General features: G+C 33.3%; 1 protein-coding gene across 2 annotated transcripts in view; it reads left to right on the top strand.

Annotated features, from left to right (window-relative positions):
• The window catches only part of SGCG (sarcoglycan gamma), a 242,957-nt gene that overhangs the window by 222,780 nt on the left and 2,945 nt on the right, over positions 1-17,232 (top strand). For both annotated transcript variants that reach the window (XM_031960792.1, XM_031960791.1), the window contains exon 7: positions 14,867-14,990. In XM_031960792.1, the coding sequence (XP_031816652.1) occupies positions 14,867-14,990 (124 nt within the window). The remainder of the gene's footprint in view (positions 1-14,866; positions 14,991-17,232) is intronic.

Here is a 17,232-nt window from a genome sequence, read left to right as displayed (position 1 = left end):
TGAAAGCTGTATGAATTCATCCAACAATGTGATAATAAGAAACATAGAATAAATTGACTCATTTAAGATTATAATTCAGTATGAAGTCATTGCCCAAAAACTAAGGGAAAAATATCTTTAAGGAGCCCAAACTTAGTGATCAATTTATATTATGCAAAGAAATGGCAGAGACAGTGGAAAAAGTTGCCAAATTTTGACACGCATAGAATCATACATCAGAAGTCTGCTACCTTCCATGGACTGATAATCACATCTCCACACCACAGCCTCTCAAAATATCCTGGAGAACTCAACCAGTAAACTTATTATAATGGAACAGTATGGTTATCACAGATCAAATCATTACCACAATCACATGGACATAAAATCTGTTTATAAACACTTGAAAATAATTATTTTCATCATATAAAATACTCATAATCTCCAAGCTACATGGTGATTTCAAATATTGAGAGATAGGCTACAGAGCATGAGCTTACATCCTAATACTTTTATCCTACTACAAAAATCAGTTATTTCATCAACCTGTGCAGTAATCTACAAAACATTCAATATAGAAAATTCGCAATTTGTCCCAGGATTATTTCTATCTCCTTACTGAAAAATACAAGTACAAAATAATAATAACAAAAAATAATAAACACAATAAACAGCATTTTAAGGCTTTTAAACACAACATATAATTGTCATCAGGCTACTACACTTAGTGTGAACATGATCCTGTGTCTTAGAAATAGGAATTCTCTGGGAGCTCTCATCTCTATTAAGTTCATTTTTGTCAAGTGCTGCAAAAATATAACTTGGTAAAAAAAAAAAAAAGTCTTAATTTCTTCAAAACCATATTGCCCAAAAGGAAAACCCCCAAAACTTCACTCTCAAATTAAGAAATTAAAGGGTTGGTTTTTTTTGTCAGTTGAAAACCAGGAAAAGAGAATATTAAGAATGGTTGTGCTGGCAACCCATAAGCATATTTTTTGGAATAACGAATTAAGACAATGTTTATCTATTTTTATTGTCTAGAATGTCAAAAACTGAATACTCCTACATAGTACATAAAATGCTTTCCATGAACTTCAGCACCAAAAAAAAGCTAAATTTTATATAGCATTGTTAAATATATTCAATCATATAATAATTTTTTGAAATATACATATTTACATATGATAAATATCTATTTTTCCCCAAATTGGAATGACCATATAGTATTTACTTGCTATATAAAGAAATAAAAATTTCCTATCTAACATCAATCTAAAATTAAACTTTTCTATCTTATAGAGATGGTGTCTAGGAGTAGTCTCAGTAAAATTAGCCAGGCAAAATGATGAGACTTGTTGAAGATGTATTCAAAAATAAGGAATAAACATTAATATTCAATTTGAGACTTCAGTGGTTCTTCAGATCAGATGTGTGACTGAATAATTTTGCATTGAATACTGCTGTACAATTGACCCTAAATGATGATCTGAGTGGTAACTCTTGGAAACAGATCATAAAAGAGAGCAGACATAGCCATAGAGACAATGACTAGAGATACAAACTGAGAGATGCAGATGGGAGAGAGGACTAGGGAATCTCTGGATTCCAAAAGTGGTAGGCATAGAAAGGCAATGACAGAATGACTAAGGAGATCCTAGGAGAGGAGCTTCTGGACTAAGTCTCCTTCACTGTTCTGACAATAAGAGTTACTAGGTAGCTCTGAGTTCTTAAACTAAGGCAAGAGGAAGAATCATGTGGTCTTAGAGCCAAATAGTATGTAGGAACAGAGACACTTTGTAAAGGAGCAAACCTAGACCTGACCTTCCATTATACTGTAAATTGGAAGAGAATTAACTCTACAGGGATGTCCTAAATCTTTCCCTTTTTGAAGAAACGACAATCTTAGGACAGCATTTTAAGTTTCAAGGATTATATGACTCCTTGGGGGGAAGTTGAGTTCATTAAACATGGGGAAAAAAGTTGTCATGACTGATTATCAACTTGAGGACAAGTTCTTCATGTTTTCTATTGGTTGAAATAAATCTTGTGCTATATTTAATGTATACTCTTAAACTCGGTGCATAAGAACTGAAAGCCTTTTCTTGGCAAATACTATATTATGATGTTCTCAGGGGAGGAGGTGCGTAGGAGAAATAATAAGCCAAATTTTGACATTCTCAAGCAAAAGTCCTGATTAGTGCACATCAACCAAAGAGAGAGTGATTTGTGTAAAATCCTCAAGATTGAATTTAATCTGTATAAAATAAGAATTGAGATTATGCGAGATAGATTAACAATAACATTTCTTAGTCATCTATAAGACTTCTTAGAGTTGGTATTCTCCTAAATCAAAAATTAATCTTAAGCCATGTTTATTTTTCTGAAGTTTAATTGTATTTACTTTAATGATCTTTAAGTACTATGAGAAGTTAACACAAAAAAAACCTGTTTAAGTAATTGGTTAATTATAATTTGTGTGTTTAATTTAAAAATGAATATGAGCAAATTTGGGAAATTATTGAATTTTCTTTATTCTTGATTTTAACAGGAACATAAAAACTGAAGACATCAATATTCAAGTTAGCTTATTAACTATTAGGCTGTTAGCCAATTTCTGAATCTTTTGCACATGTTTGTAATTTAAAATGTAATAGTAGTCATGAAAGCTGAAACCAGTATTTTATAGGAAAAATTCTAGCATCATGTAATCTAGATATGTAATATAAATGATGATCAATTTGTTAGATATATGGTTAAACACATTTTTATAATATTGTTCAAATAATCTTTAATTTTTGTTAGTTGAGAATAAAATATTTAAACTTTCTCATATATGGTGAAAAGGTGGGTTAAGCATTTGGCTATGAAAACTAAAAATATGACAGTATCCAAAAAATACCTAGAAAAGTTTTAGGCATTCTTAATGTCTTGGTTGGAAATGTGGAAGAATTGAACAATCTGTTATCTGATTCTGGTTAAATTTGACCTTAAATTTTTTATATTTAGTTCTAATTTCTTTTACTGAAGGCTAGAATATTTCAAATGAAAAGAGATTAGTACATATACAAGCACATGTTTATATGTAATATTTAATGTGTACATGTAAATAAATGTATAAGCATATGTACATATAATGTAGTATGTATACACACACACAGAAATATTAACTATGTCCCACACATCTTATTGGAGTTTAAAGCTTTGATGATTAAATCCACTAAGACATGTGGAATACCCTTTAGAAAGCTGGGGGGAGAACAGGTGTAGGATATCAGTTTCTGTTTCAGACTTCCTGGGCTAGAATCACTAGCCCACATAGTGTCAGCTTCACAAGAAGACTTTAGATCAGTAATGAGCTGTCTGCAGTTCACATAGCTGTTCACTCCAGTGTCAGCCTCAGGAATTATAGTGTTTAGATCATACCAGAGGGAGATCAGTGGAAGAAACTATCTTTATCTTGAAGTAGGGAAGACTTAGAGGATCTGTGATAGTTCACTTCAGATATTTTAGGGACTTCCACAGATGAATTGAAATGGACTTATTCTACTGTGACTCAGAAAAAAAATTAGGTAAAAGGAATAGCAGTTTTTTAAAATCTAATTAGGTTTATTATAAAGAGAGAGGGAAAAAAATCTTCTTATCCAGCTCTCCCCCACTAGAGGTCTTCAGGCAAAAACTAATTTATCACTTGTCAGCTACAGGCTGGATGAGGCTAAATACCCTCGGAGTACATTTTTCCCTCTGATATCTGAGATTCTGACTCCACCAATTAAATAAACTGATCTCTCCAAAATCACTAATGACCTTATAATATGATATAATTTCTTAGTCCTTAACCCTCTCTATAACATTAGACATTCATTCTCTCCTTGAAATCCTTCAGATCTCATCCAGCTCTGAAATTCTAAGGTTCTGAAACCCTTTGATGGCTCATTCTACCTCCTAACTGAAAGCTTTTTCAACAAAATTCCATTTTGAATACAGGGATTTGCTTCATTCCTTCTTAACTCTTTGACCTCCCTGATTCCTCTTCCCTTTTACACTACAGCCACATAATACCTATATGTAGGTTCATCCATATATTCATACTCTGTGACTAATTTTGCTGATAGAAAAAGGGGAATATATGGAGCCCTGGATCTGTGGCTCAAGAATTGGCCACTTGAAAGGTAGTCCTTATCTTAGGAATAGTTTCGGTAAGTAATGACTCTCTTGCCTTGCCTTGATTCTCTTTTCCATACTCTTTCTCCTTTCGTATACCTTTTAGATACTAGATTCCCCCCTCTTGGTCCTGGTACCTAGTGGTCTTGATCCATCCATACTGCCTACTGCTATATGTCTCAGATGCTAGCTACTGCTCCCTTTCTTCCTCTATTCACCCACATACATAATGCCTACTTACCACCTTCACTGACACTATATTGTCTACTAATTAGGAACTCTGCCCAAACTTCCCAGATGCTTTCCTGTTCCTTCTATTAAATGAGGCTGGAATATGTTCCCTATTGCCTGTTCTTCCCTTGTTGGATTCCCTCCTTGGTCCTAACTATCTCCCTATCACTTGAACTTCTGAGCATACTTTAGTTCTGAAATTCAATTTAATTCAACAAACATCTATTAAGTATCTAATGCTTTTAGGTACTTTATCTATTGCAATAGTTTTAGTTGATTATTTCTATGAAGATAACTTCTATATACCTCCAGCCCTAATAATTCTTTCTAGTTACAGTCCTACAATTCCAAATCCTTGATGTATGTTTTTTCCTTATCATAGTCATTCCCAAACTGGGCTTCCTCTCTGGCTTCCATATTTCTATGGGGTGTGTGTGTGTGGGTGTGGGTGTGGGTGTGTGTGTATGTGTATAAGAGAGAGATAGAGACAGATTTTTGATGATGGGTGGATGAGGATGGGTATGTGGGGATGGGTGTTTGTGCAAGCGTGTGCATATGCACATTTGCATGACACTTAGGAACTCTTTCCCTCCTTAAAGAACCCCAGGTAAAACGATCTCTTATGATTGTATTTCTTATAAAATTGAAAAACTCAAAACAAAACAAAATTCTGAGGCCCAAAGACTGAGAACTCTGTTTTACTCCTTATTCTCCAATGCTTACCCATATGCAGGCTGCTTCTTTGTTTGATATATCTCTCACAGCTGTCATATTCTTCCCATTTCCTGACTACCTCTGCCTTGAACGTCTTCTCCTCATTCAGGAAGGGACATCAGATTTCATACATTACAGGTGCTTACAAAATGTTTGTTGATTAGTTTACTGCATGCAAAAGTTATTTGCAAACCCAGCTTCACTCTTAACATGGATCAGTAAGAGCCAGATATAGCTCTATGAGATGAAATGAAGGGATGAGAGCCTGAAAATGTGGGCTACCACCTGCTGGGGATCTTTATTGTCTTTTAGCATTGGTTTCATGGATGAAGCAGAAAATTGAGCATCTCTGATGAATACACAGCCTTAGAGAAAACAACATTTTGTCCTTTCCACTAGACAGAGGGTGAAATGTTCATAAGATAATACTGAAGGAAGGAACTGAATGTATTTATTTTAAGGTAAGCGTGAACATAGCTTCACAAATAACAAAAACTACTGTCTTCTGATTTTTTTTAGCAGCCTACCCTGAGTTGTCTCCACAAAAATTCGTCTCCATTGTCACATCCTGGCATGGAGTGACCATGCATTCTGTAAAGCTTTGCTACAAAGGCTTAGACTCTGTCATGTGCTACAAAAAACAGCAGCAAGGTTTATTAGAAAGAATGGTAAACTTGGACTAGGAGAATGGGGTTTGAATTTCAAATCTAATGCTTCCTACCCATGTCACAAAGATAAGTGATAATTTTTCCAAGTCCCAGCTGCTTCATCTTTTTAAAAGGGGGGATATGAATATTTATTCTCTTACTACCTCATTCAAAGGAAAAGTCACTTGAAAATATTAACTGAGCATAGAAATGTTTTTAACAAAGTATAAAACTGTAATTATTCTCACTCAACTATAAAGTTTTGGTTCCTAGGACATCAGAGTTGAAATGAATGTCAATGGTCTTTTAACCCAAACCAATAAAGGGGAATGAATCCAAGTATAAGATTTACATTTTTCCTGTTGAATTTAATCTTTTTCTTATTAATTCATCTAATGCTTAAAATCTTTTTAAATTTACTATTGACTTTGTCATTCATTGTAGATAGTATCCCTCAACTTTCTGCCATTTGCAAGTTTAATAAAAATGGGATGCAGCCTTTATCCATTACAAATAAAATTGTTCAATAGCACAAAACCAAGCACAATTCCATGAAGCATTGCATTTGAGACCTTCTTCTGAACTAACAGTAAATATGAATGTATCCAGCCATTCAAACAAGTCTGAATTCACCTACTATTATCTAGACCAAATCTTTCCCACTTCTCTATAGGCATTTTTATCAGATTTTTATCAAAAGCTTTGCCAAAATCTGGGTAAACTATAACTCTTGAATTTCTCTGGTATGCACATTTATCAAAATTGTTATCAAAATATGAAATAAAAGTTAGACCAGAATGTTCCATTCTTGATGAAGTCATGCTGATTGTTTTTGATTATTACATTCTTTTCTAGATCGTTAGAAATCTCTTACTACTATATTCTAGAATTTTTCTAGGAATCACAGTCAAACTCATTGGCCTACAATTTGCAGAAGACTTTTCTTCTCTTAAAAGAATATCCAGATGTAACTGTTATATGTTTCCCATTCTCCATAGTCTTTCAGAGATCACTGACAACTATATGTATCAGATCTGAATATCACTTTTATTACCTAAAAATGTAATTATTTAGGAATGATGACTTGTATTCATTGAGAACAGGTACTGTCAACTTTTTTCCTTAATTGACATTAACTCCTTACTAGCCATCTGTGTTCTGCCCTTCCCAATTCAGAGAATATTATCTTGGACCAAAAAAAAAAAAAATAGAACTCAAGGTGGCAAATATTTAGATTTGTTTTGATTGACTATGCTTATTTGAAACAAAGATTATACTTTACTTTATTGAGCAGAGAAGAAATTTGGGAGAGAGAGGAGAACTCATGATAAAATTCAGTTCTACACACCCACATCCTGAAAAAAAGAAAAGAAAAAAAAAAAAGACAGATTAAAGTATTTTAACATTCCAAAGAGAAAAAAATGAATTTCAAAAAGACAACAAGAAAACCAGGACAACATTAAAAATAATATTTCTTCTCTCCCTATCTCTTCCCTTCTTTCTTCTTTCTTTCTTTCTTCTCCCTCATTTTCTTCTTTCCATTTTTCTTCTCTCCTTTACTCTTTCCTTCCATTTTTAATTTTTCTCCTTCCTTTTATCTTCTCTTTATTCTTAAAAAAAAAGATAATATGTATTCAAAAAACCAAGCTACATATAACAGATTTGCAATTTCAGATATAATACTCTTTGTGGGTTTTGTATTTAGAAATGTTCTCCAAAAACTAAGCTGTCTTTAACAGATTTGCAATTTCAAATATAATAATCTTTGTGTTTTTTTATATAGAAATGTTGTCTTTTTTGTTAAAATCAGAATTTAAGAATCAAATTTAAAAAATAAAGATCACTGCAGTGACCTAGCAATCACATCTGTCAATTTTTCAATATCTTAATATACATAGTTATTCCTGCTTGGTGACTTTGACCTAGTGGAGAAAGTTAGGTGCTTTATCAATTTCCTCACTTATCATGGATTTCTTGTCCCTTATAATCATTTTTCTTCTATAATTCTTAGTCCAAAGATGACTTTTCTTGGAAGAACAAAAAACAAATAAAAAAAAGTAGCTCAGCCACTTGATCATCATCATTTATCATACTATATTATATATATAAAACTATTCCTTCTTTGGGCTTTCTCTTGCCTTCAATACGCATGTAAGGGAGGAATTGTAGTCTTTTATCATTCAGTGTCATCCTTGGCTCATTTTAAGCTTTAAGGCTGCAGATGCAATTCTTACAGGAATTTTTGTACTATCATTGCCTTGTTGCCATCTTCTATACATTTCTTTTTCCATTTGAGTTAGTTAATGAGTTCCCTGAGCAGTCACATCATCTCTTTAGGCAGCTTTCTTTTTCTTCCTTATTTGAATGATTTCTCTTTATGTTTTCATAGTTTCATCCTTAAGATCTTCCTATTTACCTTACGCTTGTTTCCACTTCAAAATATGAGACAGTGGATTCTAGCCATACCTTCTATGAACTATTTGGAATCTGCTTTCCCAGAATCTATGATATATGTCAAACTATATGAAACTTTCCCCTCTTATATTATTAATCTAAGATAACTCCATCACTTGCCCCCCAAGACTCTTCTCTTTTCTACTTCATTATTATTAAGGCAGTGTTATATATCAGCAGTCATTAGATTTATAGAAAGTTTATAATTCTCCAAAGTCAATCTGACATTCCAATCTACTGAAAGAGAAAATTGTACAGTGATCACTGTTATATGCATAGAATAGCAATACTATGTATGTTTCTCTCTTTTCTAATGCTTCTTTTTTTTCTCCTTTGGGGAAAAAAAGGATTAAAAAGTTCTTTCTTCATGGGCTAAGGCTCTTTTATTTAAACCTAATACTAACATCATTAACATAAAAGGGATATACATTGCGCAATATAATTTTTAATTTAACGGTAACATCATCACATCTATGTTATTTTAACAAAGGTCTTAGAACAAGATTGCTTCCCCAGCCACTGATCTAAAAGTTCATGTTTCCTGAACTTCTGCTATCCCCAAACCATGAAACTTCAACCCCCATTTAAATTTGTCTACTTTTACCCCAAAATGTTCGGTATCAATAGAAAAAATCAAGCTGATTCCATCCACTATAAATTAACAGCAGTAACCTTAGCTGGGCTGTGATTACAGCTAAAGAATTCTATGTAGCTATCATTGATTTCCTGTTATTACCCAAAGTAACTACTTTCAAACTTGCCCATTACTTAAGCACCCCCTTTTTATCTCCAGTCTCCACATTCATAGTGTATAATCTAGTCTACCTCATTGAATAAATGCAGGCCATTGAATATGAGATTCCCTAAACTCTCCTTTTCCCTATTTTAAAACTTCTCTATATCACCGATCTTTCACTTTTTTCCTCTTGCCTTCTACTTGTGCTCTTGATTTCACTCCCTACCACCAATAATAAACATATAAACATCCCTAAATCCATTACTATCTCTTCTAAATAGAATTCAGCATAACTTCCAAGTCATTTTTAAAAGATATTCCAACCAATCACTTTATTAACCACTTGATTTAGATGGACGACATCATACTACACGATTCCACCAAAAACACATTAAATAACTGATTCATTGCATGGAATCTTTATCCAATTATATCACGTCATTAGGACTCAGAAAGCATAAAATCCTTAATGGATACTAAAGAAAGAAAAACTGAAGTGTTTGTGCTTAAACCCAGAAACAATTATTCTTCCTGTTTTATGATGTTGGGAAAGCTACTTCCCAAGGAATTTTTCTGGGCCTCAGTTTCTTTATCTATAAAATGAGCAAGTTAGACTAGGTAGCCTTTAAAGTTGCTATATAGCAATATTTTGAAGTCCCTATGAAGTGATGCAATTGCAAATACTTTGGTCTACTTTAAACAAGACACATAAAGAACAAAGATATCAAGGAAAATACTATAGCTGGATATGTTGAGATTTAGTGACCTCCTGAAATCAAAACTGAACAAATAGAACATATGTAAGGAAATTAACACCTATGCAATACCAATCTCAGTGTATACTTTCAGGATTTGTAAAGTGGACCATCATGGATTTGAATTCTAAGAAAAATCTGTACAATCTTAACAAAATACAAGGTTTATCACCCAAAGGCAACTATAGAAAAGTCAATAGCTCTTTGCCAAAAAGAAGGAAGAAGACCAATAGGCATTCCTAGAAGATATGATAAACAGATCAAAAACTTAGGGGAAAATACTTTTTTGATAAGCAGACATCACTTCACATAACCATAGTAAATCCAATGACATGTATGTTCTATTGAATTTGTCAAATGTAACCAAAATTGGAAAATCTTATGTAGAATCTATAAAATGGATAAGATACATAGATTCAATGCCCTACATGGGTGACATTCACATGTACTCAGACACACCATATACATAATGTTGATAAAGAAGCAGTGGAAAAATGTGTGAGCTACAAATATTTCTTTTTGTAAATAGAATTTATGACTGGACCAGGCTATTGCTACTAGAAATTTGTTGTTGTATCCAGTCATTTACAACTCTTCATGACTCCATTTGGGATTTTCTTAGCAAAGATCCTGGAGTGATTTGCTATTTCTTTTTCCAGCTTATTTTGCAGATAAGGAAACTAAGGCAAACAGAGTTAAATGACTTGCTCAGGGTCACATAACCAATAATTGTCTGAGATTGTATTTAAACTCAGGTTTTCCTGACTGCAGGCTCAATACTCTATCCATTGCAGCACCTAGAAACCCAAAATTACCCCAAAACTCCTTAAGGAGCCCAGACTTACTAATAATGTAGATTAATTTACAAACAGTATAAACTATGTAATGCATAACTACAGGTTGAAAAGATTAACATCTATCAAATACCTGATGAGATATGAACCATCTATATTTCATGGATTAAGAGATGACAAATCCCTTACTGCAAATTCACACTTAATTATGTATCCTGGAGATCTCAGCAAATAAATGATGCCAGAATTAGAAAATTGTCACAGACTAAACTATTGCCCATAATTGCCCAGGCATATTATTAATCCACTAAGAACTTAATGACAATGTACTTAAATATATTTAAATACTTCATTTCCAAGCAGCATAGAACAAAAACCTTGCAAAATGTTGAGACTTGGAAGAATCCAAAATAATGGGGATATATGAAGAGTTACAAAATCACCCTTGTTTTCCTATTTGCTATTGGAGTTGTATACTGAGGATGTTTCTGTGAGTCTACAGTGGATGAGCTCACATTCTCTTAATCAACTAGAAGAAAACAATTATTTTACCTGCCTTTCTAGTAATTTGTAGAAAATTAAAATAGAATATATCAACTAGTTTCTATGGGATTGAATGAGATGACAGTGGTGATGATGGGGATAGAGATGATGATGGTGATGATAATGATGATACCAGTAGATGACATTTATGGCATTTTATGATTTGCAAAGTATTGTGAATAATCATAGTCCTCCATTGTAGGAAATATACTTATCATTATTTTACAGATGTAGAAACCAGAACTGAAAGAAAATAAGTGACTTGGCCAGTGTCACATAACTATTCTCTAAGAGAATGGGAGTGGGAATGGGATTTGATCCCAGATCTTACTTACTCCATGTCCAGCCTTGTATATACACTTTTCCTTCTCCAATATATCAATCGCCCCTCCTCTTTTTTATAACTTCCTCCACAATCTCCTGACATTCAAGTCCATATACACACTATTAAATTCCTGTCCACTTGAAAGGAGACAGGACATGGGTATCACAGTTCATAATAGCAGTTCAAAACCAGAAAGTTTAATGAAGTGTTAGAATGAAAACTCTACAAAGATTCCCTTTAGATTATTAATAGCATGCTGATTTGTGTCCTGTAGTTTTTCCACTTGAGATAATGTTCTGGTTTCCCCTTATGCTTGGAATGCTCTCCTTCCTAATCTCTCATATTTTGTAATACCTGGTTCACAGTTATTTCCTACATTTAGAAATTCCTCCCCAGTTTCCTATCTGTTGTCATTTTTACTATTATCTAAACAGCATTGTTTAATGTTCTTCCTCCTTATTCCATTTGTCAGTAATTCTCCTTCCCCTCATATTTCATATGACATTTTACTCTCACCTCTCCTATGCACTTTTCATGTAATAAATGAATATGTAAATATATATATATATATATATATATATATATATATATATATATATAGTTATATCTGTGTGTCATATATCTCTTTAGGAAACTATAAGCTCCATGAGGACAGGGACTATCCCTTAGTATCTGTAGACTCTCTTTGGAGCCCTGCACAGTACCCTTTCAGGCAATTATTTCTCTTCCTTAAACAATTCTCCTTCATATGTGCTACCATTCAACCAGATCAGGCCAGGTGCTGCTCGTGCCACATGACTTTCCATCTCCAGTAGTCTTTGCATAGACTGCCCTCATGCATGGAATAAATGACCACCTCATTGCTGTCTTTGGTATCCCTCTCTAACTTCAAGATTCAACTCAAGTGCCACTTCCTATGCAAGGCCTTTCCTGATATCTCTACTAATCTGTGTATGTGTCGTTTCTCTTAATCAAATACTTGGATTGAATTATTGATTGAATGGAAGCTCTCTGTAGGTGGTCAATATTTAGTTTTTGTCCCTGTATCCCCAGCACCTAACACAGTATCTGGCACACAGAAAGCACTTATTAAATGCTTGTTTATTGATTAATTGGCTCTATTTCTTTCAGTACTTTATAGCAAGTGTTTAATAGATATCGGTTGACATTGAAGATTTTTGTTATAAGATGAATGTTTTTGGTCCTGATTTAGGGTCAGAGTTTCCTAAGGATATCAACAAATTAACCAAATTAACACATTCAGTCTTAATTTATCCTCCCCAGCAGATTGCCTTTCTAATATATATAGGCATATATATATATATATATATATATATATATATATATATATCCTATTTTTAAAAAGAAGTAGGTGTTCTCATTATATAGCTTTAACACCACCTTGACCAGCAAAATTTGACAGCTGCCTTGTGACTTTATTTCTCAAGGAAAAGTTTTGAGAACATAGAAAGGGAAAAAAGGATATTACACTTGCTTCAACTTTATGATTACTCTGATTTGACTGTGAAAATAATCAAATATCACAAGTGTTTACATTGGGCCAGCCTAGGTAACAGAGTGTATAGGCCTAAATTGTAATCACACCAGCTATGTGATCCTGGGCAAGGCATTTAACTATTCTCAGATAGTTTCTTCATCTAAAAAAAGGGAATAATAAGAGCATCTACTTCACAGGGTTCTTTTGAGAATCAAATAAGAAGTTAATACACACAAAGCACTATGTCAAACTTAAAGCATTATGCAAATGTTAACTATTATCATTATAATTGATTATTTTCAGAACAACTGTCACCAAATCATTTTGCAAGGACCAAAATCTAGATCTAGACCTTCATAGAACCTCAGAGGCCCTCTATTCCCAGGATCCTTATTATTCTAATGAGGAAACTGAGGTTTAGAGAGGATATGACAGTTTTTTGAGTGTTTGAATAAATTATTTGTTGGTTCAGATAGGTGGCACAGTGAATAGAGCACTGGGCCTGGAGTCAGAATTCTTTATGAGTTAAAATTTGACTTCAAATATTTCCTGGGTGACCCCGCTGGCCAAGATCTTTTTTTGCCTCAGTTTCCTCATCTGTAAAATGAACTGAAGAAGGAAATAAGTCACTCCAATACCTGTGAAGAAAACCCTAAATTCTGAAGTCAAAGAATTAGATACAACTGAACAACAAACTTTTACATATTTTCTTTTAGTTTCTCAGTTTCTTTTTCCCTTTTTTCTTCTCTTTCTTTTCTTTGACCTCTTCCTTTCCTTTATCATAAAAGTAACAATAATGTAGCTAAATTATGAAAGTTTCTTTCTCAAATTCCTGAGGTGACAGTGCAGGAGTTGTAACAACTTTCAAGTAGTCAATTTACGCCATCTTGTGGCAATACAATGAATGCAGTAATTCCCATGTGCTGCCCTATGTGCAATGGGTTTCAGGCTTTTATTCAATGTTTGCCTTTGCTGCATCTCTAACATGCCCATTTTTATTTCAATCCCAGAAGACTGCAAGGATTTGGGGTAGATGGAAAGCACAATTTCAGAGTAAACACTATCTCATTAAAAATCTAAAACTAAGTCAAATAAATTTACGATGTCTACATCTGGCTGTGTATTCTTCCAAAGTGATCTAGACTGTGCATCTGGCTCTGTAATTCCTGCCAGCTAAAAAACTATCCAAACAGAGAATTATCTAAAACTGAGAGGCTGCAACTTTTATATTAAAAGGAACATTTTATATGTTCTCTGGTTTTCTTAAAGATCTGTCTTTCTTCCCAAAAATGATTTTGCATTTTAACTAAAAAGTTTTCCCAGATGATCTTTCTGGTTTCATATGTCATGAAATAATATGGTATTATTCAATATTAAAATAAGATTATACAATGTGTTTTCATTGCTTTGTAGATACTAATGCTGAAAGTTCCCCTTGGGCAGCTTATGTTTATTTACATTTTCACAATTCTTCATTCATTTTACATATAATTTACATTCTTGAATCTTCTTCCATTCCTTACAGGGAATTTATTTATTATGTATTTATCATTACATGTTTTATGTTATGAATATAAAAAGATTATCCATGTTAATTTTAATTTTAAGCCTAAGGATTACTATTATAGAAACAAACTTTATTTGATTTTTAATAATCTTAAAATATCATAGAAATGTTGATGTTTGAGAAATCTATGATGCTAAATTATTATAATATTAAACTTGTTCTGCGTGCATATGTAAGATTTAATGCCTATAGTTATGAGAAGTATTACTACTGAGATAACCATTGTCTGTCTGGGGACTAATTTTCTCTGCTCCTAAATTCAGGTCTGCTTTTTTTCTGAAATCTAAATAACAGAAAGGAAAAGGTTTTTCAAAGCTTTTCTGAACTATTGAAGAAAAGATCATTGACCCTGATTTTTGTATTACAACTAACGGTTGTATTAACTCCCTACTAAAATAAATTCTACTAGAATGTTATTTTACTAATCTTTGCCTCAGTACCTTTTTTTTTTTTTACTTTCAGGCTGGAATCTCCCACAAGGAGCTTAAGTATGGATGCACCAAGAGGGGTCCATATTAAAGCAAATTCTGGGAAGATTGAAGCTCTCTCTCAAATGGATATCAAATTACATAGCAGTGATGGGATGGTAAGCTAAATAAAGCAGGCTTCTATTATATAAATGGACTACTTCCATTTAGGTTGTAGTCAAAGCAGAAACAAGTTTCTTGGATTAGCACATTAACTTTGCATGTTTCATAAAAAAATGACTAAAATTTAGAAAAGGTTATAAAAAATTATAAAAATGATGTTGAAAATAGGCATGACAGAATAATCTTCTTAATGCAATAATATGATAACTTACTTTTCTATTCTTATTATATACTATTCTTCTTCATGATCTTTAAATTCTAACTAAAATTGACTCATTTCTTAATCCTTAATTATGTCTTGCCCTCATCTATCACTTGGCCTTTATACACGCTATCCCACACTCATGAAAGCATCCTTCTTCCACAGTCCTTTCTTTCCCTTTCTTTAAAACCCAGTTAAAGGGTAGTCCTTTACATAAAGCTTTTCCTGCTCTATCCAGTTATGTGATCACTTCTTCCATGAATCACTTATACCTATCCCATAAGATTATTGCTTAATAACTTGTGTTCTATTTTTCTATGTATTTGTTTTCTCTCTCTGCCAGATTTCAATCTCCTTAAAAACATACCCAGAGTATCTAGCACAATTCAGCACATACAATAGGCCCTTAATTAATGTTTGTGGAATTAAATTGACAGTTTAGCACCTTTAGAAATGCAAAAATAAATAACGCACTTTCATTGGAGAATGTTGTTTCTTCAACTATTATTAATGTATTGCTCTCATAACGACCAATAGGCACATGTAATCATTGTATAAAATCCAAGAATTGGAAAAGATCCCAGAGACTATGGAGTAGGTCCATGCTTTTAAAACAATAACTACAATATCAACAAAGGCTCATTTAGCTACTACTTTAAAAATTCTAATCCATTCCCTTCTTAGAAAACTCATTCCTGTTTTGGACAATTCTCATCATTTCAGGAAATCCCTTTTTTAATCAAGTCTACAGAAGTTTTCTTGCAATGTCAGTCAGCCAGATATTCTTACTCCCACCATCCTGAATTTATAAAGTTGACTTTCTGAACTCAAGAATAGAACTTTACATTTATCCCTTTTAAATTCAGTCTTATTTGAGTTGGCCCAGCTTTGTGGACCAATTTTCTTAATCTCTTAGCCATAGTTCCGAGCAGAATGTCATCAGAAAAATTTAACAAAGCATGCCACTGGGAATATTTTGAATGACCGAGCCCCAAAAGTAGTCATTCATAGATTGTTGTCAACTTTAATTAGTGTATCTAACAAAGTGCAACAGGAATTTGTTTACTGGGCCTGTGATGGTCAATATTTTTATCAATGACTTGTATAAAGGAAGGAAATGCCATGCATGTGTAAATCCTCACACATATCCTGGATATGTTTCTTAATGTATATGTGTGCATATTCTTTTTATTAAATCTGTGGTTTCTTCAGTAAAGGGTATGCCCAGTAAAAAACTTAAAACAATACAAATTGAGTAGAAACCTCTCTACAACTTCAGAGTTTTAAGAGCTAAATGTTGCCTAGGCTCTGAGGGGTTAATGACTTCCTTAGAGTCATACAACTTGTATGTATCAGAGGTGAGACTTGAATTCAGGCCTTCCTCATTTTTGGGCCAACTCTATTTACTGTGATATGTCCCCTCTCTCTGCCATTAATATGTGGTTGTTGTTGTTTTTCAGTCATTTTTCAATTGTGCCCAAATCTTTCTGACCCATTTAGGGTTTTCTTGGCAAAGATACTGAAATAGTTTATCATTCCCTTGTGTAGCTCATTTTATAGATGAGGAAACTAAGGTAAACAGGGTTCAGTGATTTGCCCAAGATTACACAGCTGCAGCCTATGGCCAGATCTGAACTCAGGAAGATCAGTCTTCCTGACTCCAAGTCTGGTGATTTATCTACTGTGTCACCTCACTGCCCCCAGTCTGTGGGTAAGTTTAAGCAAGTTTCTTAACCTTTTAGAGTCTCCATAACCTTTGTCCAAATACCTTCAAATGGAATGATGGCTATGAAAGTATTTTGAAAGATTAATCATTAGACAAACTCAAATTTTTAAATATGGGAAGAAATAGCTAACCAGAAAAAGAATGGGCTGGAACTCTTAAGCTTGTCATTACAATGAACTATATGCTCTTTTATTCTGGGAGATGGAAGAATAGACATACTCTAAACATTCACAGGAGGGCTCTCCTCCTGATCTGCATGAACACTTTATTATTATGTCCAGAATATTCTGGAGGATACTGATTCATTCTG

This window comes from Sarcophilus harrisii, chromosome 3, assembly GCF_902635505.1.
Source record: "Sarcophilus harrisii chromosome 3, mSarHar1.11, whole genome shotgun sequence".
Lineage (NCBI taxonomy): Eukaryota > Metazoa > Chordata > Mammalia > Dasyuromorphia > Dasyuridae > Sarcophilus > Sarcophilus harrisii.
Note: the sequence above shows the minus strand (reverse complement) of the source record. Positions and strands in the feature narration are given on the sequence as shown.